The following is a 27103-nucleotide window of genomic DNA, read 5'->3' on the forward strand; positions in this document are numbered from 1 at the left end:
GGAACCTAATTTTAGGCAGCCAGGTTTGAAAGTTTTGGCCTAGATACCATAATGATGTTACTTCCTCATGTGAGCAAATGCTATACTTGCCACAGAGATGTTCTGTTTTCACAGTTGAGGGCAGTCCCACAAGACATTCTGGCTGTTAAGTGCTCCACCTGGAAAAAAAAATTGAAAATGACCCTATATTCATGTATTGTTTTTATTTTTCTGTCATGCAACCCGTCTGAGCCTTGCAAAGGTAACAGGGAAAATAACAGAAAAAAGTCCAAACCAACCTAAAACATACCACAGTAAATTAAAATTTACAGGGCCTGGGGCAAAATTTTAAAGCCTCGCCACCCTATTTGTGTTTTAACAAGCTCCCCAATCTTCTCTCCCTCCCACCTTTTTGCCCATTATGTCCGGTCTCCCACATCCCTAGAGGTTCTTACCAGCTCATTGAATTAGTTTGATTTTAAATTGTTTTATGTTTTTATAATAGCTTTCTAACCAAGATAATGTTTTTGTGCTCCCAGTTTTCCTGTATGGTCCCAGGTGAGGTGACTGAGGCAGTGACAGAACTTCAGGCATATGACTGAGGAATTAAGGCAAGAACAATGGGTAGAAGAGGCCAACACCAGGTTTCAGGGGTTTCCTTTCTATTGTTCAGTTCATAAGTTGCTGAAGAAAATGGTGCACAGCATCTCTATATACCTCAGTCTCAATCCCTGTCAAGCTCACCTCATCCCAATCTTATTCTCCCAATTAGCACCCACTCACTTTTCATTTGCCCAATCATCCCTACACTCACCTCACTCCATCTTGTGGTGAACTCATCAATTCCATTCAACTCCCCCAGCACACACCACTCACTTCCCCCCAGCACTGGTCCACACAGCCACCCACTGCAGAATTCTCTCCCTCTGGCACCCAGAGGGATGTATGAGCCAGTCATCTTCTCCCCTTGCATCCACATGATGATGTTTTCTTTCTTTCCCTGGGGCTTTCCCCTGCCAGCATTACACTGACCCTTATGTTCCTCAACAGATGTTCACTGACTTCATTGGGGCTCATAAACATTGCAGTAAGAGGCTATGCATGTAGTTCTGCTTGCAGGAAAAGGATCCGAATCACAAATACTGCTTTCTGCAGCAGGCAGATACTGGTGAAGGTTTCTTAGCCAAAAACTGACCGAGCTCAACCAGGGCTGGTGCAAGGATGTTTCATGCCCTAGGCGAAACTTTCACCTTGCGCTTCCCCCCACGCCCCTGCCCTGAGAAGTCCCCTCCAGTAGCAGCTACCCCCTCCACTCTGAGGCACCCCCCAGCCCCAGCTCACCCCTGCTCTGCACACAAGCACCCCAAGCACACCATCACTGCTTCACTTCTCCCACCTCCCAGGCTTGCGGCACCAATCAGCTTAGGCACCGCAAGCCTGGGAGGGGGGAGAAGTGAAGCAGCCACGGCGTGCTCAGGGAGGAGGTGGGGCTGGGGCGGGGAGTTTCACTGCGTGCCGCTCCCCCCTTACTTGCTGCAGGGGGCCCTCCCCACGCTACCCTGCCCTAGCTCCCTCCACCTAAATGCCAGCAGCAACCGGGGCGGCTGAAGATCCAGCCACCGCAGTCGCTGCCGAAGAAAATGGTGCCCCCCAAATTCCAGCGCCCTAGGTGACCACCTAGGTCACCTAAATGGTTGCGCCAGCCCTGAGCTCAACCCCGCATAGCTGGCATGATCTCAGCCCAGCCAGCCCAATTTTTAAGATTCTTGCAATAGAACTGACAGTGGCTCATTAAGAAGTACAGAAACCAGATTTTTCACAGAATTGTATCAGCCCTGAGGTATATGCAGAAATACAGTTGGATGTATATGCAGTTCAGTTGTTTGAATTATATATGAAACTCCTACAAGGAATTACACTGAATGTAAAAAGGGATTGAATAGCTCAGTGGTTTGAGCATTGGCCTGCTAAACCTGGGGCTGTGAGTTCAATCCTTAAGGGGGCCATTTGGAGATTGGTCCTGCTTTGAGCAGGAGGTTGGACTTAGATGATCTCTTGAGGTCCCTTCCAACCCTAATGATCTATGACTGTAACTAGCTGTTGCTGATCTTCACACAGAATTAGTCAAAGTAAGATATTGCTTGGATTTTGTTTATATATAGCTTATCATTTCTGACATTTGTGTAAGATGAAGATAACCCAAAGCCAAATCATGGAACTGGCACTAAGAGCATTAACAGATAAAGCAGGTGTTAAAGGTGCTGAGTACAGGTTATGTATCTTTAGATCTATATTCAGCTCACCTTTACATCCTGCTCAGCTAAAAATGGAGCATGTTAAAGATGAAGTACAAAGTAAAACACCCAAAGACTGGCTTTGCCCTTTACTGCTCCTGTGTGATGTTCAAAGATGGCCTTTTGTGGCTTCTCCATCCCCTCAAAAATTACTTTTTTTCCATGAGGATTTTACATATGAAATATTATGACTATAGGAAGAGTCCTCACTTCTGTCTCTTGACTGGAGGACCTTAGCAATATTTAGAAGACCTTAACAGAGTAGTCACATAAGGCTGTAACCTGAGCTGCAGCTCTCTCTGCAGGGAGACAATTTAGATTGAAAAAACAAAATGGAAAAAGATTCCTCCCACCCACCTCTTTTTTTGCTTTCTAGTTCACCTTTAAGTAACATAGAAGGAAAAGACAATAGCTTTGATTTGAGGGAAGAGGAGTTAGTCAGAACCAGCATAAACTTTAGCATCACAGATTTCTAAATTCTATTCCTAGCTCTGTCTTGTCACATAATTTCTCAATTTCCCCATATAAAATTATGAGTGATGTAGAGAAAGTAAATAAGGAAACGTTATTTACTTGTTCCTATAATACAAGAACTAGGGGCTACCAAATGAAATTAATGGGCAGCAGGTTTAAAACAAATAAAAAGTGTGAAGGCTAGGACTATAACCATGTTTAAAAGCTAACTGGATAAATTCATGGAGGATAGGTCCATTAATGGTTATTAGCCAGGATGGGTAAGGAATGGTGTCCCTAGCCTCTGTTTGTCAGAGAGTGGAGATGGATGGCAAGAGAGAGATCACTTGATCATTGCCTGTTGGGTTCACTCCTTCTGGGGCACCTGGCCTTGGCCACTATCAGTAGACAGGATACTGGGCTAGATGGACCTTTGGTCTGACCCAGTACAGCCGTTCTTATGTTCTTATGTTCATTTGTAAAAGGGTGGTAATACTTGCTTACCAGTCTCATTCCTATCATGCCAATGTCTTTTCCTAACTGGTTACATTTAGTTTAGAAACCATCAGTGTGTTGAATATTTTCAGTTTCTTCAGTGCATCACTTGGACCAAAGAATTTAATCTGTGATAATGTCTTCCAGTATCCTAGCCTTGGTCTGGCCAGATCATCCCACTGATTTTTAAGCAGAACTTCCCATTAAAATTGAAAATCAATGTGATACTACCATTTGTTTTCAATCCTTCAGTAGTTCCTCACAATTCTCTCTGACTTGATTGTCCTAAATAATGTTGTGTCATCTTCCAATTTAGTAACCTCTCTGTTTACTCTTCCAATTCTTTAACAAATATATTCAATGACACCAGTCTTAGTGCACCCCTTATTAACTGTCTTGCAAGTTGCAAATTGATCATTTATTCCAATTCTGTTTCTATCTTAGCCCAGGCCTCATATATTCTGTAGGATATCTGTCCTAAAGTTAAACATCCATTGGTAGGTTTCAGAGTGAATTCACCCAGTTAAATAAAAGGGCAGTTCACACTCTTCCAAGCTATAGTTTCAGACTCTAGAGTTCAGCTACTTTATGTATAGTGTCAACATTTGAAAATATTTTCAAGGGTCAGTTCTCCAAATAGTCCCTTATAGAGAAAAAGCCCACACAGGAGACTGGATCCAGTCAGCTTGACCCAGCGCTGGCTGAAGTCAAGGGAAAGATCCCCAGTGACTGCAATGGACTTTGGCACAGGTTGTCTATATTATTTGCCTCACAGAGTTTCCACAAGATTCCTCCCACAGAAAAGGATGTGTTTGCTCATGAACAGGGTTGGAGCCTATAGTTCTCTGTCTAGATGGTTGCCAAAGGCCTAGGGCAGTCTGTGTGAAGACCCTGTATTTTTCCAGCCTTTCCTCAGTCCACTGTGGCTCTCTGGCAATGTGGCTTCAGTTGGAAATTACCAGGTTTTTGTTGCTTCTGAATAAACATTGTAATCTGAGGCCATTAGGCCCCCATCCACTGTAGTATTTCATGTTTTCTGGTGAGTTTTAAGTTATTATTAATCTTTTACGTTATTTCAACGTAGAATCTATACTAGCTAGCAGTATCAATGTAACAAAGGAGCTCCAAACAGCCGTCTCATCCCTTCTGATTTACAGATACATACCACGTCCTTGCTTCAGCTGCTGGGAGCTGAGCTCACACCTTTGCTATGCTATGATCTCTTGTGGCTAGCAGCCACATTAGCAGCTCTGCAGAAGAATCACCTCATCTGAGGCATTTAGCCAGCAGCCAGAAGTGACTCCCTGTCAACCCTGGCAGTGACTGCACAGATGGCTTCACTACAGCCAAGAATCAGCCCAGAGAACTGATAGCCACGTGCTTTGCAGGCCACAAAGTGGCTGTGGCAATCCCCATGGGTATCTGTGGCAGAACCTATGAATAACCAATGGTCTTTAGGAAAACTCACCTGACAAGTTTATAATCCTAGAGATCAGTATAAAGTACATTCTGAGGACTAAAAAAACTATATAATTACCTTACTTTCACATGAAAGCTGTGTTTCTGTTTACGTTTAAAGGATCCTATTATTGGGATTATGTAGGCACCAAAGGAAAGCCCTGATTTCCATAGATATGTAAAAAGTACAGAAGGTTTTAAACCATCTGGATATGTTCTTTTTTAACATTCTATAATAATAATAAATACAATGAACCTGCTCTAATACCCATTGAAGTGTATTATGCAAGTTCTCAGGGGAAAACTCCATAGTTCACTATTTAATACTTAATTTTTCTCTACAGTAATACATAGAGGCTGAATGTTGTAACACCATTCCACTCTGGCTCAGAAATATTTCCACTGCGTCTGGTTCAGAGGTGATAAGGTCTACCACCCACCATTTTTCTTGGTCCTTGTACTCCAGATAATTTTACTCTGATTTCATTCAAGGTATTTTATACTTTGTAAAGGCCAGGGTTACTACTTTTTTGGGATTGTGAGTCAGATAGTTGAATAGCTGACTTAGCATTTACTTATATCAAGGAGACAAGGCCCAGACATGTAGTAAGTGGCTATAGTTCCTTCTGTCTGAATGAACACCATTTCACCAGCATTTTCCATTACTGAGGCAACACATAAAAAACACCTGTCAGAGTAAAATATGTGTAATACACAAGGTAGCATTGCATTTCTAGTACAGCTGGTTAGGAAATGATTTCCCATAATGCATTTTGAAAAAAAAAATTTTTTTCAAAAAAAATCTCTGCAAAAAAATTCAGGGTTTCAGTGAAAATCCAAACACCAAAATGTTGTTGACAACCAAAAGGTTTCAAACAGGAAGTTTTCTGATTTCCAAAAACTGGGAGGGGAAAAAAAACTGTTCAGTTTTTCAATGAAAATCTGAATTTTTTTTCAAGAACAATTTTTCTATGAAAATTTTGATTTTTCACCATAACCCCACTTTGAGGAAAAAGTTTCACATAAAAAAATTCAACCGGCAATAGTTACTAGGTGTCATGTGGAGGTGGATAGTGTTCTGAAGGCCCACTAGCCAATTTTTTGGTGAAAAAATTATGTGAATTTTTGCCAAAGAATTTCATATGATTTCACACCACTGAAATATTAATTCCAATGAAGTTTTTGTAAGATTTGGAAATAATGTATGCTTCATTATCAATATTTCATCCAGCAGTGGTTCTTATTTTATGAGTATATAATTATTAAATCTTGGGGGTAGTAAATACTTTCCCACTTTTTCAGAAGGATTTATTGTCTACAGTGTATTTATTGTCTACAGTGTGTTGTCTAATTGGGAAAATACTGAAAGTAGGGACTGTATTTTTTCACACAGTGTCCAGTCAGCCTGTGGAATTCTTTGCCAGAGGACGTTGTGAAGGCCAAGACTATAACAGGGTTCAAAAAAGAAGTAGATAAGTTCATGGAGGATAGGTTCATTGATGGCTATTAGCCAGGACGGGCAGTGATGGTGTCCCTAGCCTTTGTTTGCCAGAAGCTGAGAATGGGCGACAGGGGATGGATCAGTTGATGATTACCTGTTCTTTCATTCCCTCTGGGGCACCTGTCATTGGCCACTGTTGTAGACAGGATACTGGGCTAGATGGACCTTTGGTCTGACCCAGTATGGCCATTCTTATCTTCTTATGCTTTTATTATTCCACTGATATCAAGATGTTTCCAAATGGCAATTTGTTTATTCTGTAAATCTTTAATTATTTGAAAACAATATTATTCTTGGCTATATGAAGTCCAAATTGTTCATAGTTCTACTAATTTTGCGCATGTGTGTTGTAATGTTATCAGGAGTCACTAGTTGGCACTATCACAAATAAAAATATATTTGGCTCTATCGGAGTTACATTTAAAAAAAAACCTTATTGTTGGCTGTGATGCAGCTTTTTTTAGCTGCTGAACAGATTACCAGTAAAGTGTTTTCTGCCTTAATCTCAGAAGATATTCTTTCTTCAGGTGTAACTGCTACCAACAGTTATACTTATGTGCGCAAACAAAAAATAATGATGTGAACCATTCTGTGTATGTGTATGTGTATGTGTGTGAGAGAGAGAGAGAGATGTGAGAAATGTGTAATGGTCTAGTAATGTGAGCACAGATCTGGGAACCAAGAACTTGGTATATCCAGGTGTGCTCACTGGGACAAGATAATCAGGCCTGTGAGTTCTACCATAAGTTCTGAGAGTGACATCCTCTCTATTTCAAAAATTTATAGGTGTGCATTTAGACATTGCATGGTGCACCGCAATGTATATGAGATCTTTGCCCTCCAGTGCAAAGCTAAGTAAAGGCTAATCATTAACCCAGGTGAAGTTAAGTACTATGTAATTTCCTCCACACTGAAGGTGGTCAGTCTCAAGTCCATGATGTTTACCGTTTCTTGCAAGAGTGGAGAATATTCCTTTTTGAAGAATGTTCCTTTCCTTTAGCTCAAATCCCGTGTCTGCTAAACTTTATCTATGCATTCCCCTTAGTCTTATTCCAGCTGCTGAGCAGAAGTAATTTAGTCATTACTATAACTGTAGTGCTAGAGTCAGTAGATACTGATCACTGTCATGTGATAGGGTAATTAACTTTGTGTAACCCTGACCCATGTCAGGAGACTGGTGCCAGGAAATAAAGATGACTCTGTGACCAGGATACACCCTTTTTGCAGCCACATACCAATATCTCAGTAATGCAGGAAAAGGTTCCTCTGTGCTTCCTATTCTGCTTGTGAGACTTAACCTTGGATTTCAACACACAGTTTTCCACACTTGTCCTATGCAGGATCAAGCCCATAGAATGCTTTTATGTAATCCAGAACATACTTTTCAAATACTTTCCATATGTGTAACTTTAAAAGTACTGAACACATTTTCTTCAAATGTGGGGTTTGTTTGGGTTTTTTTTTTTTTTTTTCAGTTCTTACTGAGATAAAGGGAAATTTGAAGGAAATCAGTTCGGTCATTTTAATGTTATGCATATTTAAAATGATGTCGTCCTGGGACCAACTTGACCTCATGCACTTACATGGCTATATATCAGTATATGCGCAAGTAACTAAACGAATGAACTGCAATACCAATAGCTATGAGTCAACCTTTAGCTGATAGGGCCTGATTCTGATCTCAGTTATGCCAGCGTAAATCTAGAATAACTCCATTCAAATCAGCAGAGTCCTGATTAATATAAATAAGAAGATCAGAATCTGCTCTCTGTTGTTAATTATATTTTTAGACCCACCAATTGACCTTTGATGTCTGGCAACTACTAGTATGCAATGGGACACATTTCTGTTTTTCTTTTTCTCTAGAAAATGCTAACAAATGAAATGGAAAAAGTATTTATGCAAGACCAAGGCTGAACATTTAAGAGTTCAGGTATCAGTGAACATTGTGGATAATTGCACAGCTTTAATTCTATCCCAGTGCATGTATACATTACAATAATGCCTTTAATTTTTTGATCATACCATTAATCTTAGATGCTAGTATCTAAGGTTGTAGAAAACATTGTACAATATGATATTGTATTAGTTTGGAAATAGTGTATGGTCACAGAGTGTAAGACTGTATTGTATTGCAAAACATGCAATGGGGGAGACTTACGGTTGATTGTCCAACCTTGAATTTTGTATTTCTCTATTTTAGAGTGCTTAACTGTGCATCCTCAGTACTGCATTAATATCCTCTTTTTTTTGCATGTAATGATACTGAACGAGTTTTTTTACATTCGTTGGGCAGAATGATTCATTAATCTGATGAATATAAAATGTTGAGTACAACCTGTTCTCACTTAATGATTTAAACTTGGCTTACTATTAAACTAAGTGCTTTTTGGTTTAGAAACCCTTAATGCATTGGATTATTGTCTGACCTCTACATGGGGCTGCCCTTGATGACCGCTCAGACATTTCAGCTAATACAGAATGCAACCACCCAGATTAGCAATGTTGTGGGCAGGGAGGAAGTCAGAGACAGCAGTGGTTTCTAATTCATTTCCAAATGCAGTTCCAGTTGTTGGTTTGGATTGTGTACCTTGGGATCTCTTCTGTTTGACCTCACAGTTGAAATGAGCTATGTTGCTCAAACTACACTCATGGAGAATTGGTAGGAGGGTGAGGAGAAGGTTGTTTTTATTTGATATAAATGGAATTTACTTCCCCACTTGGTGCAAAAAACCCAACAGAATATGCTGATGTTTAGGGAATACTCTGAGGACTCTCTCTATTGCCTTAGTCTTTTTTGGTGAAGTGGTTTGAATAGAGAGTATTTAGATTTCTCCTTTTGTTTCTGGGTTGGGGATTCTGTTGTTTTTTATTTACATGATATGAATTTGGAATCATTTTTTTGCATTTTTAAATGTTATTTCTGGGGACTAGACTGTGACAGGTTTAATATATACAGGGGAAAATAATCTCTATCATTTGGTTAGTTTTTCTTGATAGACTCATCATATTAACTAGAGGACAACAACGGGACAGCTTAGTCTATGGAGAAGCACATGCAGTTTAGGAAGGAACAGTAGATTCACAGAATCAGATTTGTGTCCTCTATCTTGAGCAGTCAGCAATGGGGAGACTAGTGTTTCAGCCTAAATTGACACACAGTTGCTACTTTAGCAATCTGTTTTCATACCATTCTATCTCTGTTAATCTAAGATCAGAACCACTGAGACATATTCTTCTCTCGCAGTGATGTCAATAAGAATAGCTCCATTGAAGCAAATAGGGCTACAGCAGTTTAACTGAGAGGAGAATCCAGTCCGTTGCTAAAACTTGTTGGTACATGGGAGATTCCTGACACTTCCTATCTTAGAGCAAAGCTTAAGAAACTAATTTGAGGCATTATGAGCTTTACACATTGTGAGTTTTAAATAGTGTACTGTGGACATAATGAGATTTAAACTAAAGCATGAGAAGTAGAAAGTAGAATAAGGATGACATTTTCCTTTTGTTCATGTCTTAGCTTGTAGGCAACCAGTAAAGAAGATAAGCAGAATCTGTCAATATCTATGTGGCAGAAGGAACAGCTTTGGTGTAGTCCTGAAAGAAAAGCTTTTAAACTGGCTAATCTCCCTGCTCGTTAAGAAATATTAGCATAAAATCTGATTGAGTCAAAATTAAAATCAGACAAACTTCCTGATGTTGTCTCTATTAATTTATGAAGTGAGAGGTCTGCAGTTATTGGAGTCCCCTCTCAACACTAGGAATCACGAATTGGGTAGCGTTAGTGTTCAGATCACTAGTGGTCTTTCGGTCACATTATGATGACCACTGCCTTACACTGAAATAACAGAAAATGTTATGACCATGGAAGGAAAGAATGGGCTGGAGGTAGAAGAAGAGAAAAAGAGAATCAAGTAATGGCTGAAGAGGGAAAGCATGAAAAGATACACTAACATTTTAGATTAGAGACATTTTATTTATTCTCCTACATATTTTAGTATTTCCTTAGCTGGTGGGCCAAATTATCTTTACATTTGGAAAAGAAATGGATTACTTTATTCTCAGTACTTATATTAGTATTTCTAGCTATCAACTCAAGATACTGTGGTTGGATAATTAGTATTTTCTGGGTTGCTAGTTACTTTGGATTCTGTAGATCTGTCTCTGTTGCTACCTATGATCTATGCTATCTTTTTAGGGGTAGAGGTGGGTGAGAAAGATCTTGCTGACAAGTCTCTAAAGCGCATGGACTATAATTAGTCTTGGGCACACCTTTTCTCCTCAAGAGACACCTCCTATTTCCTCTTCCTCTCCTTGCACTGGAGTGGATATCTAGGGCTCAGTTCTGATCTCAGTAATGCAATTGTAAATCTGGAATAACTGTAGCAGAACCGTATACTGGTTCTGAATAGATATGGGTGTAACTGAGATCAGGCTCTAACTCCTAGGTCTATAGAAGCGAGAGGCTGGAAAGAGCTATTGGACCTCTTCCCCCTAGTGCAGGAGGATCCCCAATTGTATCCCTATTAATATTTTTCCTGTCTTAATTTTATTCCGCTACACCTAATAATACCCTGTTGTACTAGCTTAAATGTTTTGTCTATCTTCCTGGTGTGTAAGCCACTCCCTTGTTTGTAAATCTAAAGGATAGTCCACTGGTTAAGGCCCTGGCCTATGACTTGGGAGACCTGAGTTTGAGTCCCTGCTCTACCACACTTCCTGTGTGACCCCAGACAAGTCACCTAGTCTCAGTTCCCCATCTGTAAAAGTGGGAGGATAGATGTGTTAAAGACAGTGAGACACTCAGCTGTGGTAATGGGGGCTATATATGTATCTAAAATGGAAATAATTATGCAGAGCGTGTTGCAACTCAGCTCTGTTTGTGAAGCTCAAAGCCCCCTGCACGCCCAGCACTGCAGATGTTGACAGCAAATTCCTGAGAGAGGAATAATGGAGAGACAGCAACTGGAGTAAATCCCTAGAAAAGAGCAGCTGAGGGGCCAACAGTAAGTTCACTGAAAGGAAGGGGGAGTAAAGAATAGGGAGAGAGAAACCTGAGTTGACCTTGACCTTGATTTTATAAAGAAGAGAAGAAACAATGCCCCTAGAGCTAGCCAACAGTTAACACCTGCAGCTGGGAGTGAGCCAGACAGGAGCAGAAAAGGCTAAAGCTGGCTAAGCTAGTGGGTCTGACAGCTCCTTAGTGCTAAGCATAGTGCTTTAATTAATCCCCTTTCTCTTTTAACCCACAACCAAAGAGCAAATATTGTATTTTCATTGGTAAAATATATAGGTAGAAACAATGTACAGTTACTGCAGTATGCAAATTGCAAAATGTATGTTGTTTTCAGTCACCGTCTGCTACACATTTGGGAAGTCCCATTTGGGGCTCCACTTTGCCTTTTGTGAGGCTGGGCCATGCTAAGGATGGTTAGGAGTACAAGGCAGGCACTCTACCCCAGTGGAGGGCACTGAAGACATTATGTCTGATATGATTTTAACCCTGGTATTTAGGTACTTGAAACATATGTTGCTATTTTTCCAAGATGAATCTTAGGATGCTATTTATTGTCCCTGCTTCCACCCATTAGGCCTCTTTTGTAGCCTTTCGCTGTCCTGTTTATGGTTTCAGCTCCTCTGAATTTGATATCCTCTTGCAATTTCATTAATGTGCTTTTTAATCTCTCTTCTAGTCCATTAATGAAGATGTTAAGATCTGCAGTACCCCACTAAGCACCTCCCAGGACCTCAGTACTTTGCAATTTGTCATTATGTATTGGTTTTGGGCCTGCTGTCTGTTTTTGGTCCACATGAGGTATGTGTCTGTCCAAGCTGAGTTGAATTAATTTTGAGAGGAAGGCTGCATGAGACACTATCAAATACTCTCCCCAATTCAAACACAATAAACCACATATGGGGCTTACAAAGTAAAATCCCTGTGGATGTAACAGAATCAAAGATGAATAGGAGGGTATTAGATAAGGTGCCAAAGTCAGAAGGCAAAATGCATAAATAAGCATATTTTATGCTCATAGAGGGTCCAAACCAAAGCTGATGGAAATCAATTGGGGAGTCTTTCCATTGACTTCAGTGGACTTTGGATCAGATTCATAGATTCCTTTATTATCCAATGCACCTTGTGTAGTCATCTATACCTTTGCAAGTCAAAATGGTAGCATTTTACACCCACTCTGCACATGTTTAAATATCGACACCTGGTATGTAGCAAAGGGGAACCAGGTCTCCCTAAACTGCTATTGGAAGGAAACTAGACTGATGTAACTTAAATGCTGATGTGCATTTAAAGAAGGTGATATTTAAAGAAAGGTAGTGATTACTTACTTGCTATATATTGTTTGGTAAGTGTTGTCCTGCTTCCTTGTTTATAATTAGAAATGGTTGGGAAATAGAATTTCTGTTCTGCAGGAAATTCTGAAGTAACATTTTTTGCAGTTCCAAATCAGAATGAAAAATCAAAATTTAAAAATTTTCCTGTCAAATAGAAATGTTGAAAATTTCAGCTAAGAAAAAGTGAAGTATTTTATTTTGATAAGGTAAAAATGTTTTGTTTTAATAATGTCAAAGCACTATACTAGGATATAATGCTAAACATTAAATATAATAATGAATTATAACATGTTTTAATACAAAAGTCAAAATTAAATTAATCAAAATGATAAAGGTGAAAAACATTCACATTATCTAAATCACCAATTTAGTAGAAATTGACACATTCTCATGAAACATTTCAGTTTAATCAAACAGCATTCTCCGATGGAATGCTGTTTCATTGAAAATGTTTCAATTAGCTCTAGTTATCATGGTGCGGTATTTTGTTTTAAATCAGAATGACAAGTCTCATTTTCCTGCCATTTTTTGTATGCTCCGTTGGTAGATTGAGTTGATCAGGAAATATAATTGTCCCTCAATGAGAAATGATGTTGGCATGTTGTCATAACATTTTTCCCAGATCTGGACCTTAGCGTCCAAAATATGGGCGTTACCATGAAAACCTCCAAGCTTAGTTACCAGCTTGGACCTGATAAAGCTGCCACCAGCCAGGAATCTATACAGTGCCTGGTGCACTGTGGTCTCCCCAAAACCTTCCCTGGGGGACCCCCAGACTCAGATGCCTTGAGTCTCACAACAAAGGGGAATAAACCATTTCCCTTCCCCCCTCCAGGTGTTCCCTCCCTGGGTTCCTGGAGAGATATACAGAAGCAAGCTCCGTGAATCTAAACAGAGGGACTCCACCCTCCCTGTTTCCAGTCCTGGAAAACACAAGTACTTCCCCCCTCACCCAGAGGGTATGCAAAGTCAGGCTTAGTAAATCTAACACACAGATATTTTCCCCCTGACTTCTTCCTCCCACCAATTCCGTGGTGAGCTGCAGACTCAATTCCCTGGAGTCCCCACTAAAGAAAAACTCCAACAGGTCTTAAAAAGAAAGCTTTATAGAAAGAAAGAAAAGGACATAAAAATGGTCTCTCTGTATTAAGGTGACAAATACAGAGTCAATTGCTTAAGAGAAAAAAGTGAACAAACAGCCTTATCCAAAAAGAATACAATTCAAAACACTCCAGCAACTACACACATGTAAATACAAAAATATATATATATAAACATATTGTCTAACTAACTTTGTACTTACAACTTGAAAACAGAAGATTAGAAAGCCAGGAGACAGAAAGATCACTCTCAGAGCCGAGAGGGTCAGACACAAGACAAAGAACAAAGAACTCACACCCAAAACTTCCCTCCACGCAGATTTGAAAAAGTCTTGTTTCCTGATTGGTCCTCTGGTCAGGTGTTTCAGGTTACTCCTTTCCAGGTGAAAGAGACATTAACTCTTAGCTATCTGTTTATGACAAGCCCCCCAAATTGCAGACAGTGGGGAAGCTCACTGGCGGCGATTTCCTCCTAGAACTTTAAAATAAACAGATTAATACAACCCATGCACCTTTACATATACCACTAAGTATATAACTAACAGACTTTTCCATTTTAAGAACACTTTTTAACTACTGGATTCTGGGAAACTCTCACGGGAGAGTGCATCAGCTACTTTGTTAGAAGCTCCTGGGATGTGCTGAATTTCAAAATCAAAATCTTGGAGAGCTAAACTCCAACGAAGAAGTTTCTTGTTGTTCCCCTTGGCAGTATGAAGCCACTTTAGCGCAGCATGGTCAGTTTGTAGCTGGAACCGCTGTCCCCAAAGATATGGGCGTAGCTTTTCCAGGGCGTACACAATGGCGTAGCATTCCTTTTCACTGACTGACAAGTGGCTTTCTCTGTCAGACAGTTTCTTGCTGAGAAACACGACAGGATGGAAGTTGTGATCCGGTCCTTCCTGCATGAGAACTGCTCCTATACCACGCTCAGATGCATCCGTGGTTACTAGGAATGGCTTGTCAAAGTCCGGGGCCCTGAGCACAGTGTCAGACATGAGCGTTGCCTTAAGTTGGGTAAAGGCCTTTTGACACTCATCAGTCCACTTAACTGCATTTGGCTGGGTCCTTTTGGTCAGGTCGGTCAGTGGGGCAGCGATTTGGCTGTAGTGTGGTACAAATCGCCTGTAGTACCCGGCCAAGCCTAAGAAGGATTGGACCTGTTTCTTTGACTTTGGGACAGGCCACTTTTGGATAGCATCCACCTTGGCCTGTAGGGGGGTTATGGTTCCTCGACCCACCTGGTGTCCCAGGTAAGTTACTCTGTTTTGGCCTATTTGACACTTTTTGGCCTTAACAGTTAGTCCGGCCTGCCTGATGCGCTCAAAGACCTTTTCCAGGTGTAGTAGGTGTTCGGGCCAGCAGTCTGAAAAAATGGCCACATCATTGAGGTAGGCAACTGCATATTTTCCCAGTCCTGCTAGTAGACCATCTACCAGCCTCTGGAAGGTGGCGGGTGCATTTCGCAGCCCGAAAGGAAGGACATTAAATTCTTACACCCCCGCATGGGTGACGAATGCTGATCTTTCCTTGGCAGGTTCATCTAGCGGTACTTGCCAGTACCCCTTGGTTAAGTCTATTGTAGAGATGAACTGGGCACGTCCCAACTTCTCCAATAGCTCATCGGTGCATGGCATTGGATAGTTGTCCGGACGAGTTACCGCATTTAGCTTATGGTAGTCCACGCAAAAGCATATTTCCCCATCTGGTTTGGGTACCAGAACCACTGGAGATGCCCATGCACTTGTAGATGAGCGGATTATACCCCTCTGTAGCATGTTCTGGATCTCCTGTTCTATAGCAGCTTGGGCATGAGGAGACACCCGGTAGGGTGGGGTTCTAATGGAGTGAGCATTACCCGTGTCAATGGAGTGGTATGCCCGTTCAGTCCGTTCTGGGGTGGCTGAGAACAATGGGGTGAAGCTAGTGCACAGCTCCTTGATTTGTCACCGCTGCAGACGTTCCAGGGTTGTGGAGAGGTTCACCTCCTCCATGCCACTATCTTTTTTCCCGTCGTAGTAGACACCTTCAAGCCACTCAGCATCATCTCCCTGGACTGTAAACTGACAAACCTGTAAGTCTCTGGAATAGAAAGGCTTGAGAGAATTAACATGGTACACTCTGGGCTTTAGTGAGGAATTGGGAAATGCTATGAGGTAGTTCACCATTCCCAGGCGCTCTTGGACCGTGAACGGTCCTTCCCACGATGGGCCTGTTGTGCCTTCAAGACCATAACCTGTTTTGGGCCTGTTGTGCCTTCCATCTTATGGGCCTGTTGTGCCTTCAAGACCATAACCTGGTCTCCTACCTTGAAGGAAAGTTCTCTGGCATGTCTGTCATACCAGGCCTTTTGCTCTTCCTGAGCATCCTTTAGGTTCTCTTTAGCAAGGGCTAAGGAGTGTTGGAGGGTGCTTTGTAGGTTGCTTACAAAGTCCAGAATGTTAGTTCCTGGAGAAGGCGTAAACCCCTCCCATTGCTGCTTCACCAACTGTAATGGCCCCTTAACCTCGTGACCATACACAAGTTCAAACGGTGAAAACCCTAAACTGGGATGTGGTACAGCCCTGTAGGCAAACAGCAACTGCTGCAACACTAGGTCCCAATTATTGGAGTGTTCGTTGATGAATTTAAGTATCATGGCCCCCAAAGTTCCATTAAACCTTTCCACCAGGCCATTGGTTTGATGGTGGTACGGGGTGGCAACCAAGTGGTTCACACCATGAGTTTCCCACAGTTTTTGCATGGTCCCTGCCAGGAATTAGATCCTGAATCTGTAAGGATGTCAGAGGGCCAACCTACCCTGGCAAAAATGTCTGTTAGGGCCAGGCACACAGTGTTAGCCCTGGTGTTGCCTAGAGCTACTGCTTCCGGCCATTGGGTAGCAAAGTCCACGAAAGTCAGTACGTACTGCTTTCCTCTGGGTGTCTTTTTTGGGAAAGGACCCAGAATATCCACAGCTACTCGCTGAAATGGGACCTTAATTATGGGTAGTGGCTGGAGAGGGGCCTTGACCTGGTCTTGGGGTTTTCCCACTCTTTGGCATACCTCACAAGACTGGACATACTTGGCAACGTCCTTGCCCATCCCCTCCCAGTGGGAGGACTTCCCCAACTGGTCCTTGGTTCTGTTCACCCCAGCATGGCCACTGGGATGATCATGGGCTAAGCTTAAGAGCTTTCCCCGGTACTTAGTTGGAACCACCAACTGTTTTTGTGGCTGCGATTCTTCCTGGTGTCCTCCAGAAAGAATCTCCTTGTATAAAAGTCCTTGGTCTATAACAAACCGGGATCGATTAGAAGAGCTGAGAGGTGGTGGAGTGCTCCGTGCCGCCGCCCAAGCTTTCTGAAGGCTGTCATCTGCTTCCTGCTCAGTCTGGAACTGTTCCCTTGAGGCTGGGGTCACCAATTCTTCCTCAGACTGTGGACTTGGGATTGCTCCCTCTGGAAGCGATGTAGGTGATGGGGTTGTTTCCATTGCTGGTGAACCGCTCTCCGCTGGTGCACCTAAGGGTATTTCAGGCTCTGGCTGAAACTTTTGGATATGGCTGTCTGTTGCTTCTGCCAGTTTTGGCTCGCTGGCGCCCTCTGGCATTGAGTTTGAAGATGTGGTTGCACTTGCTGGTGTTGGTTGCTGTTTCAGTTCCGGGCCTGGGACTGGAGGTGCTGTGGCTGTTTCAGTGGTTGGCATGGAATCTGGGTCCACTATCTCTGTCTGGGTCTCTGGTAACACAGACGGGGCGTCTGTGGACGGCTCAGGAACAGGAATGGGTCTCGAAGCTTGCCTGGTTTGGCTACGTGTAACCATTCCCACTCTCTTGGCCCGCTTCACCTGGTTGGCCAAGTCTTCCCCCAGTAGCATGGGGATAGGATAATTGTCATAGACTGCAAAAGTCCACATTCCTGACCAGCCTTTGTACTGGACAGGCAGTTCAGCTGTAGGCAAGTCTACAGCTTGTGACATGAAGGGGTAAATTGTCACTTGGGCCTTTGGGTTGATGAAATTGGGGTCTACGAAGGATTGGTGGATAGCAGACACTTGTGCCCCCGTGTCTCTCCACACAGTAACCTTCTTTCTGCCCACTCTCAAATTTTCCCTTCGCTCCAAGGGTATTTGAGAGGCATCTGGGCCTGGGGATCTTTTGGGTGATGGTGGTGTAATGAACTGCACTCGGTTTGGGTTCTTTGGGCAGTTGGTCTTTATATGTCCCAGTTCATTACACTTAAAGCATCTTCTATCTGACTGGTCACTGGGTTGAGGTGGGTTACTGTAGACTGGTGAGGTGGAAGAATAGTGTGTCTGTGGCTTTCCTTGGGTTGTAGGTGGGGTCTTTGGTTGTCCTCGGTTGTAGGGTTTATTGTTGGTGTGCCCTCTGGGGTATCTTTCCCTTGACAGTAGCTTTCTTGCTTTCTGCCACTTCCATCCATCTGGCTCCAATCTCCCCCGCCTCGGTGAGATTTTTGGGTTTTCCATCTTGTATGTACCGTGTTATGTCCTCAGGAACACCATCCAAGAACTGCTCCATTTGTATGAGGAGGTGCAGTTCTTCCAAGGTTTGAACATTGTGTCCTGATATCCAGGCCTCATAATTTTTCCCAACGTAGTAGGCGTGTTTGGGAAATGACACATCTGGTTTCCACTTTTGGGTTCTGAAACGCCGACGGGCATGATCCGGGGCTATCCCCATTCTTAATCTGCCCTTGTTTTGAAACAGTTTATAATCGTTCATTCTGTCCTTTGGCATTTCAGCCGCCACCTCTGCTAAAGGTCCACTGAGCTGCGGCCTCAATTCTACCATGTACTAGTCTTCAGAGATGCTGTACCCAAGACAGGCTCTTTCAAAATTTTCCAAGAAGGCCTCAGTGTCATTACCTGCCTTATAGGTGGGAAATTTTTTGGGATGTGGAACCATAATTGGTGAAGGGTTGTTAGGATTGGCTGGAGCCTGTTGCTTAGCCTTTTCTAATTCCATGGCCTGTCAGTGGGTCTCCCTTTGGAGTTCTATTTGTCTTCTGTAGGCTGCCTCTTCTTCTTCTTGTTTCCTGTGGTGGGCTGCATTTTTGGCATCTTGTTCTTTTTGTAGCCTTTCCATCTCTTGTTTGTGAGTTGCCTCATTTCTGGCCATTTGTGTTCTGAGCAGTTCTATTTGTTTTTCCGTTGCTTCCAGCTGTACAGCTTCTGGTTTTCGTGACATTCTGGTTCCTGTTTTCTTGTGTTGGGGTGCCCTCCGGTGTTTATCTTCTGAACTGCAGGTTCTCTGTTGCCTCCTGGGGTCTGCCTAGCAACAGTGCCTTTTTCCCTTTCTTCCTCTAGCTAATCTTTTAAATGTAAAGTAAACCAGAAAAACCACTTTATTTGCATGTGTATTGCTGGATACTTGACTCTCAATGGGAGTGCTATTGTCTCACAAAAGACCCTTAATAGTTCCTTAATGGTTCCTTGCTTAATATGCAAGCCAAAAACTGCAAGAGAGAGCAGAAAAAAAAATTCTCTCTGGTTCTTTTTAAAACCAAACCCTCTCTGCTTAAAAGCCCCTAGCAGAGAAAAGAAAAATATAATATTCCTACTGGCTTCTGGATTCTATCTATCCCACCACTGCCACCATGTCATAACATTTTTCCCAGATCTGGACCTTAGCGTCCAAAATATGGGTGTTACCATGAAAACCTCCAAGCTTAGTTACCAGCTTGGACCTGGTAAAGCTGCCACCAGCCAGGAATCTATACAGTGCCTGGCGCACTGTGGTCTCCCCAAAACCTTCCCTGGGGGACCCCCAGACTCAGATGCCTTGAGTCTCACAACAAAGGGGAATAAACCATTTCCCTTCCCCCCTCCAGGTGTTCCCTCCCTGGGTTCCTGGAGAGATATACAGAAGCAAGCTCCGTGAATCTAAACAGAGGGACTCCACCCTCCCTGTTTCCAGTCCTGGAAAACACAGGTACTTCCCCCCTCACCCAGAGGGTATGCAAAGTCAGGCTTAGTAAATCTAACACACAGAGATTTTCCCCCTGACTTCTTCCTCCCACCAATTCCGTGGTGAGCTGCAAACTCAATTCCCTGGAGTCCCCACTAAAGAAAAACTCCAACAGGTCTTAAAAAGAAAGCTTTATAGAAAGAAAGAAAAGGACATAAAAATGGTCTCTCTGTATTAAGGTGACAAATACAGAGTCAATTGCTTAAGAGAAAAAAGTGAATAAACAGCCTTATCCAAAGAGAATACAATTCAAAACACTCCAGCAACTACACACATGTAAATACAAAAAAATATATATATATAAACATATTGTCTATCTTTGTACTTACAACTTGAAAACAGAAGATTAGAAAGCCAGGAGACAGAAAGATCACTCTCAGAGCCGAGAGGGTCAGACACGAGACAAAGAACAAAGAACTCACACCCAAAACTTCCCTCCACGCAGATTTGAAAAAGTCTTGTTTCCTGATTGGTCCTCTGGTCAGGTGTTTCAGGTTACTCCTTTCCAGGTGAAAGAGACATTAACCCTTAGCTATCTGTTTATAACACATGTCTACTAATGATGGGGAAATGGGGATGGGAGAATAACTGTTGTCATCTTTGGAGGCAAAGAAGGTATATTGTTATATCCTCAGCAGACACATAATGACTTCAGTCGAGCTGTACTAGTTTACACCCACTGAGGATCTGGCCCTGACACTTTATATGTATTTTATTATTACTGCTTTTTAGCCTTATGTTCAGATTTTCCACTGTTCACATGATTCCTGAAACACTGTTTGGTTCTGAGCAATAACTAGTACTATTTTTAAGCTTATGACTTGTGTAGATTTACAGTAGTCCTTGTGTATGTTGTTATCTGGATTGGTGCAGTACAGATATAGCACACAGCAGAGCAGCAGCTATTTGCTTCCATAAGCTTAATGAAGTGTACAGTACATTTGCATTTCCAGGTGTTTAACTAATCCTGAGAGACAACAGGACAAATTCAGGCAAATGCGACCTGGAGTAAGCAGATGCTGCATCCATGGGAATTGTTGGTTCATATTTTTTGTGACATGTACATTAGTTTCAGTTACACATCAGGTGTAAGTTGATCATAAATCTGATATAAGGAGCTGTGTAAATGCCATAATAGTGCATCTTGCACTGATTTACTATTCAGTGATTCTGCAAAATGAATGTAAACAATACTCTGAGAAAGCGCGAGGGGGTTTGTTGCAAGAAAAGCAACCAGGAGAAGGGTGTAAGATAAAGCATATCACACCAACTTTAATTTATATTCACCTCATTCACAATGTCCTCAGGCCAAATTTGGGCATGAATTCAATGAAAGTTGTGCCATTTATGTGAGGATTGAATATATTTAGCCAGAATATTGAACTGGTTTAAGTTGCAGGGTTTTTATTTATGGAACGATTGAATACCAAATTCTTGCAAGGTACAATGTGGGGCCATTTACATCAGTTTTCCTGCTCGGTTTAATGTGGAACTTATACCTCCAAGTGACTGTCTAGCTCAAACTATGTTTGCATCTGTTCCAAGCTTTTGAAAATTAGATTAAGCCTGCAAAGATTTTATGCAGATCACCTCCCAGTCACACAGTATTCACTAACAGCTGGCTAGATTCAGCAGGAACTTCTTTCTTATATCCATGAATTAACCTAGTTTAATTGTAACCATCCTGCGCATAGATTGCTAGGGGGGTCATTGACTTCACTGGTGCTCTACACAGGCAAAAGGGTTTGTGTAGCCATACCTGTGTGGATCAGGACCTGAGTCAGTTTTACAAATACCTGTAATAAATATGACTAGCATTGTTCAAAGGTAAATAATCTGGCTGATTTAGGTTTGGATGTTTTCAAAATCTTTTTTTTCCACTCAGCTAAGTTGATTACGTCTTGCATTCTTCCTATTGCTACTGCCACCTTAACCTAAACTTCATGTGTTCAGTTTACATATTTGTCTCTATATAATGAGGATTGTTGCATCCAATCCCCTTTCTCCTGTTCAGTCTTTTTTCTCTTTCATTCCGTAACTTTGTATTTTGGGAGGATGTATTTCAGAAGGTGTTTGCTTGTTTGTTTTACATTCACATTACCCACATGACATACCGCATCTAGTTTTCAGTGTCTAATTGTTCACTGATCACAGAGATGGTAACGACCTCTGACATTTTATATTTCACTGGCATTTGGGCTTTTGGAAAAACTTTCAAGAACATTAATATAAAACCACTGGAGCATTCCCAACAGTTCCCCTCAGTCCAACCCCCTTGTCATTCTGCAGTTTGGTTGTGGGAACAAAACCCCTTTTTTATTTGTTTTTCCAGATTGATGGCTTTCTGACACTTCTGTTTGGCCTGGCTAGCATTAATACCCTTACAGTGATCAGTGTGACTCGCTACATAAAGGGCTGCCATCCAGACAGAGGTAAGGTCTTCAACAACACATTTGAAGGAATTAAAAATAGCGATGGTCTGACTCTGCCTTCAGTTACCTTGGTGAAAATCAAGAGTAACTCCCTTGAAGTCAGTGGAGTAACACAGTGTCAAATGGATATGTGGGGAAATCAAAATCAAGCCCAATAACTTCTGTTGGAAATCTGCTTCCATCAAACATTTTTCAAATGAACCCAAATAAGAGAAGGATTATTCTTGGCACATTCACTTCACTGTGAGTAGAATTGACCCCTGTGCAGAGGGCCAACACTAACCTTATGTATCACTTAAGTTCCTCCAAATAGAGTGTAAATGGCACTTCAGTGGTGCATATGTCCCTCTGCAAAGAGGTGAATTTCATCATGTAAGAAATGAAGTTTAGGGCAGTTGCCAGCCATTAATAGACCTGACTTGGGACACTTCCCTCCACAAATGCATTTTTGTTCTCAGTGGTGTTTTGCCTGCTCTATGGTCTTTTGCCTGCTCGCAACAGGCACTGTGAATAGGATTAGGTGTCAACCAGAGACACTGAAATCTACTGATCTTCCCTGAAACTTCTGCAACACTATCCAGTCTTGCATCTCAGACAGCTTCTCTGCCATTGTCTCTAGGATGCCCTACCACCATCTCAAACTCAATGGACCTGATCAACAATGTACTTTTTACACCATGTGAGGTCAGAATCAGGCCCACTATTTCAACACTGAACTTCTTTCTTCCTAAACCTTCCTCCAGACCCCTTGCCTAGCTCCCTTGACATTGCCACTCTCCTTCCTTTCTCCTCGACCTGTAATCTGCATGCCATTTTTGGCTTTTCTCTCTATTTCTCCCTTCTCCAGTTCTCTCACTAAGTCCTGTCATTTCTTCCTCTGCAATAGCTCAAAAAATCACCCTTTCCTTACAACCCCTGCCCCTAAAACCCCAAGTGCTGGTTTCTTGTTTACTGTATACTTCTCTAACCTCCATGCCCTCCAATCTATACAAATTACCACTACTAAAGTTATCTCCCTCTCCCACTGCTCTACACCACTTTGAATACCTCCATTGGCTTCCTATCTCTTACTCTGTTAAATTCATACTCTTTGTTGTCACCTACCTACAAAGCTCTACATAACCATGCCGCCATCTACATTTCTGCTCTTATTCCCACCTACGCCCAATGTGCTCCTCACCCTTTATCCAATCATCCCACTTAACAAACCATTGATGTCCTTCTCTCATTATTCATTTTGTATCTCCTATCCTGTTAGAAATCTCCCACCAAAAGCCCTTGCTCACCTACTTCAAATCCCTCTTTAAAACCCACTCCTTCCAGAAATTCTTCCTGTCTTCTTCCAATCAATAGTTTCCCATGCTAGCTCACAACTCCAGTGTTGTCTTTTGTCTTTGTTTGGGTGACTTACACTGTAAGATTTGGGGCAGGGATCCTGTCTCAATCTCTGTACATAAAGAACCGTATAAATTTACTGTGTTATATAAATATATCTAATTGCACAGGCACTAATAACCCTGACAATGCAATATATATTCTGCAGGAAGTTCCACCTTTGCACCAGAACCAATGCACCTTGTCACTGATGTATCTGTTAAGGCCCATTTTTAACTCAGTCTGGTGCTGGAGCAGTCAGAATTAGGCTGCGCTGTGTTCCATATTTTGTATTCATTGTATCATATCTAGCCATATTTTAAATGTACGTCTCTCTCACCTAAGTTTCTACCAGAGAACAAGGTCACAGCCACCTCAGCCTAGGTGCCTGGGCATCATAGCTAAGCCCCAGAAGGATCCTCAAATTAGGTGTTCCCCCACCTATCTTGCCTGTGGGGCCCAATTTGGTAGGCAAGCTCTGGACATACCTAGACCCACACAAAACAGCCAGAGGATGTGATCGTGCCCCCTTTGTAACTTTTAGCCCAATAGTGTTAGGGCCATCACCCAGGATGTGGAGATCTGGGTTCAATCCCCCCGCCCTGTCTAATATGGAGAAGGAACTTGAATTTTGGTTTTCCACCCATCTCAGGAGAGTGCCCTAACCATTCGCCTATGGGCTATTCAGGGGTCGGTCTCAGTCTTTCCCGTTGAGGCTGTTCCACTGTGTATAAACAATTAAATATGCATTGGAGCAGAGGGACTGGAACCTGGCTCGCTCACATCCCTGATGAGTGCCCTAACCTCTGACAGTAATTCTCTCTCTGGTGCCCATGAGAGATTGAGAAAAATCTGCCCCAGAATACCCCATGCCCAAGAAAATGATTTCTGTGGAAATTAGGAGTCTAAATATCTCTGTGGATCTAGCCCAAAGTGGCTGAGTTCCTTTGTGAATCTAGCCCTGAGTAACCGCAGGGAGTCTAGTGTCCTGGACAGCTCTCTGTGCTCTAAAGAAATCTTCCTCTTTTAGAGTTTTACCTCTTCAGCAACTTACCACTGCTCCTATGAGAACCACATTAATTGCATCGATGCAGGGAGCAGGGCTGCATGCATTGTAGCCAAGCTTCCAAAACTTCTGCTGGCTAGAGGAAAGTACTTAAAAAGCCTGCTTTGAATACTTACACAATTGAAGATTAAACATATGTATAAGCCAGATTCTCATTTACTCTAAGGCCCCTTATGCCACTCCAGCAGTGTAAAGGGGTGTAAATGCAATTTACTCTCACTTTAAGGCCACTTTTATACTGCTGCATAGTGTAAAGTGCCTCCGTATAAATCAGAATTAGGCCCACATGGCTTTTCCCATTCCTTTATTGCTGCTGCTGCCTGCAACATTATCAAGGGCCATTGATGCAGCCAAGCCACTGCAGAAACTGCAGGTTCATTATCACTGGAGTCAGGCCAGATACTCAAGGAGCTCTATGGAAACTGTGCTCAACTATCCCTGACAGGGGAGGGTATGGGAGAGTAAGGGAGGACACAGTGGAGCACTTGGGGGACTCAGGTTGAAAACATTTCCTATATTTAATAAGTAGGATCATTCAGAACCCCTCCCATCCAATGACATCATCAACAGCTTGGGAATCAAGGACAAAGAAGAGAAGAGAGTGGAATTCATTAATTAAAACTATTAGAAATGTGAGTGACTAAAAGCCTTTTGCCTTTGACACACCTGAGGCTCAAATTCTGTAGGAAAAGTGATAAGTATGGGGAAAGCAATAACTTTATTAAAATACATATCTGAGATATCTGTGCCAGAGTTAAATGTAAGGGTCATTCCAGAAGACACTCATAGTATTTGAGCAGGCTGGACTCTGGGCTAAATCCTATCACACGTCACAACCAGACAACCCCAGAAAAATATATGTAGCCAGTTGTCTACACCTATTGTCTGGAAAGCAGAAATTTATTTCAAATGTAATAGATTAAAATACTTGTCCTATATGTTGTCTGGCACTGAGAGATTTGCATGTGCAGACCGCAGCACATGCGCCTAATGATATTTGTGTAAGTGATGGCACATGGAATCTTAATGAAAAGTGAGGCGAGTACTTTGCTAATCTAGTCAGGTAAAGGATGTCTTTTTCTATGGCTTTTCTATCCCTTTAAAGAAGGCGGGAACTGGCACAACCACTGTATGATTAAGAGTAAGTTATTCTGGTTTCTCTGATCATGGATGAGATGAAAGTGTTCTGCTGGATGAATAAGGTAGTTTGAGTTTCTGATTTGTTTTCCTCTGGCTACCAGTGTGGGGGCAGAGTTAACATTATTTGAATCCTATACTTGTGAATTTCCATTCTTTCCATCGTTTTTCTTTTTTCATGTTAAATTAAGCTTATAATTTCCTGTCTTTTTAAAGGTTTACAAAACAGCAAAGTTCATATATGTTTCTTGTAGCTATAATACTGAATTTCCTAATTCTCTCATATCTAATTTATCTATCACTTTTTAATCTACCCTAATTTCATCTAACTCCAATGTCCTTGCAAAATCTTGAACATTCAAGTCACTGATATATACTTTCAACCTTACCTTTCATTTAAAAACTTTTTTTTAGTCTGGGAATTATCTCAAGTACCAGGATTCCCCCAATTAGCCCTCCATGGTCTTTACAGTAGTCCAATGTGAATAGATTTCATCTGGAAAGGGTCAGCGTATTAAGTGCCATTTTCTCACTGTGCTGTATGTTCCAGGGCATTGCATGAGCAACAGCAGCATCACTGTGGCCCTGGTTCTCATCTGGATTGCAGCTTTCTTCTGGTCAGTGGCTCCAATATTTGGATGGGGCAGTTATACAGGTAAAAGGCCTCTCATGCATTCTTTCAGTGACACAATTGGCACATTTGCTTTTAAGAGAACAAAGATGATTTCCCTCTTATCTTGTTGAGCAGACTGATTATCGGTAGAGCTGGGAGTATAATTCATAAAGAATAATTTATCCAGGGAATGCTTATGGTTGTACTCTGGGTATTCCTCAAATCTCAGTTTTGGGCATGGTACTTTTTCTACATCTTCTACTAATCAGTGATATTACATTACATGGATGAAAGTACTGCTTATGTGCTACTTTGTCCAGATGTATACATCCTTTCCAATATTTCCCCATACAATATACTTGTGGGATGAAATTCTGGCCCCACTGAAGTCAGTAGGAGTTTTGCCATTGATTTCAATAGAGGCAGGATTTCACCTTTGGTTTGCAAGGTTCTTACTGAATGTATCCAGATAAGTGCATCAGAACTTTTTATGTTAAATATGGATAAGACCAATGTCTTTTAGCTCAGGGTAAGTAATCAATTTTCTGTCTCCGTCTTCTGAAAGTTAATTCATCCCATTTAAACTTCATCAGTTATGGAGAATTAAGAGAAGTTATTTTTGATTAGGTCTTGTCATTTGATGCTAATATGAGTTCCATTGCTGAATCATGCAGGTTTCACCTGTTTAACTTTTCCAGGGATTGTAAATACTTGACTGTGCAAACAGCTAAAACTTTGGTTCATGCTTTTCTTATCTGTGATATATTTTATTGCAATGGTTGTTTGAGCAGTCAACCTAATTAATTTTTTTTAAAACTGTTTAGAAAACCCTGCTGCTCATTTCATTTTGGGGAGTCCTTGAATCCTTCATTCCAACCTTTG

At 41.8% G+C, this 27103-nt stretch overlaps 1 protein-coding gene across 1 annotated transcript in view; it reads left to right on the top strand.

Moving 5' to 3' along the window:
* The window catches only part of LOC115647566 (visual pigment-like receptor peropsin), a 51515-nt gene that overhangs the window by 19955 nt on the left and 4457 nt on the right, over window positions 1-27103 (top strand). Inside the window, exons 3-4 of the mRNA XM_030554280.1 lie at window positions 21932-22031; window positions 26159-26263. Of these exons, the coding sequence (XP_030410140.1) occupies window positions 21932-22031; window positions 26159-26263 (205 nt within the window). The remainder of the gene's footprint in view (window positions 1-21931; window positions 22032-26158; window positions 26264-27103) is intronic.

The sequence above is a fragment of the Gopherus evgoodei genome, chromosome 3, assembly GCF_007399415.2.
Source record: "Gopherus evgoodei ecotype Sinaloan lineage chromosome 3, rGopEvg1_v1.p, whole genome shotgun sequence".
In the NCBI taxonomy this organism is placed as follows: Eukaryota; Metazoa; Chordata; order Testudines; family Testudinidae; genus Gopherus; species Gopherus evgoodei.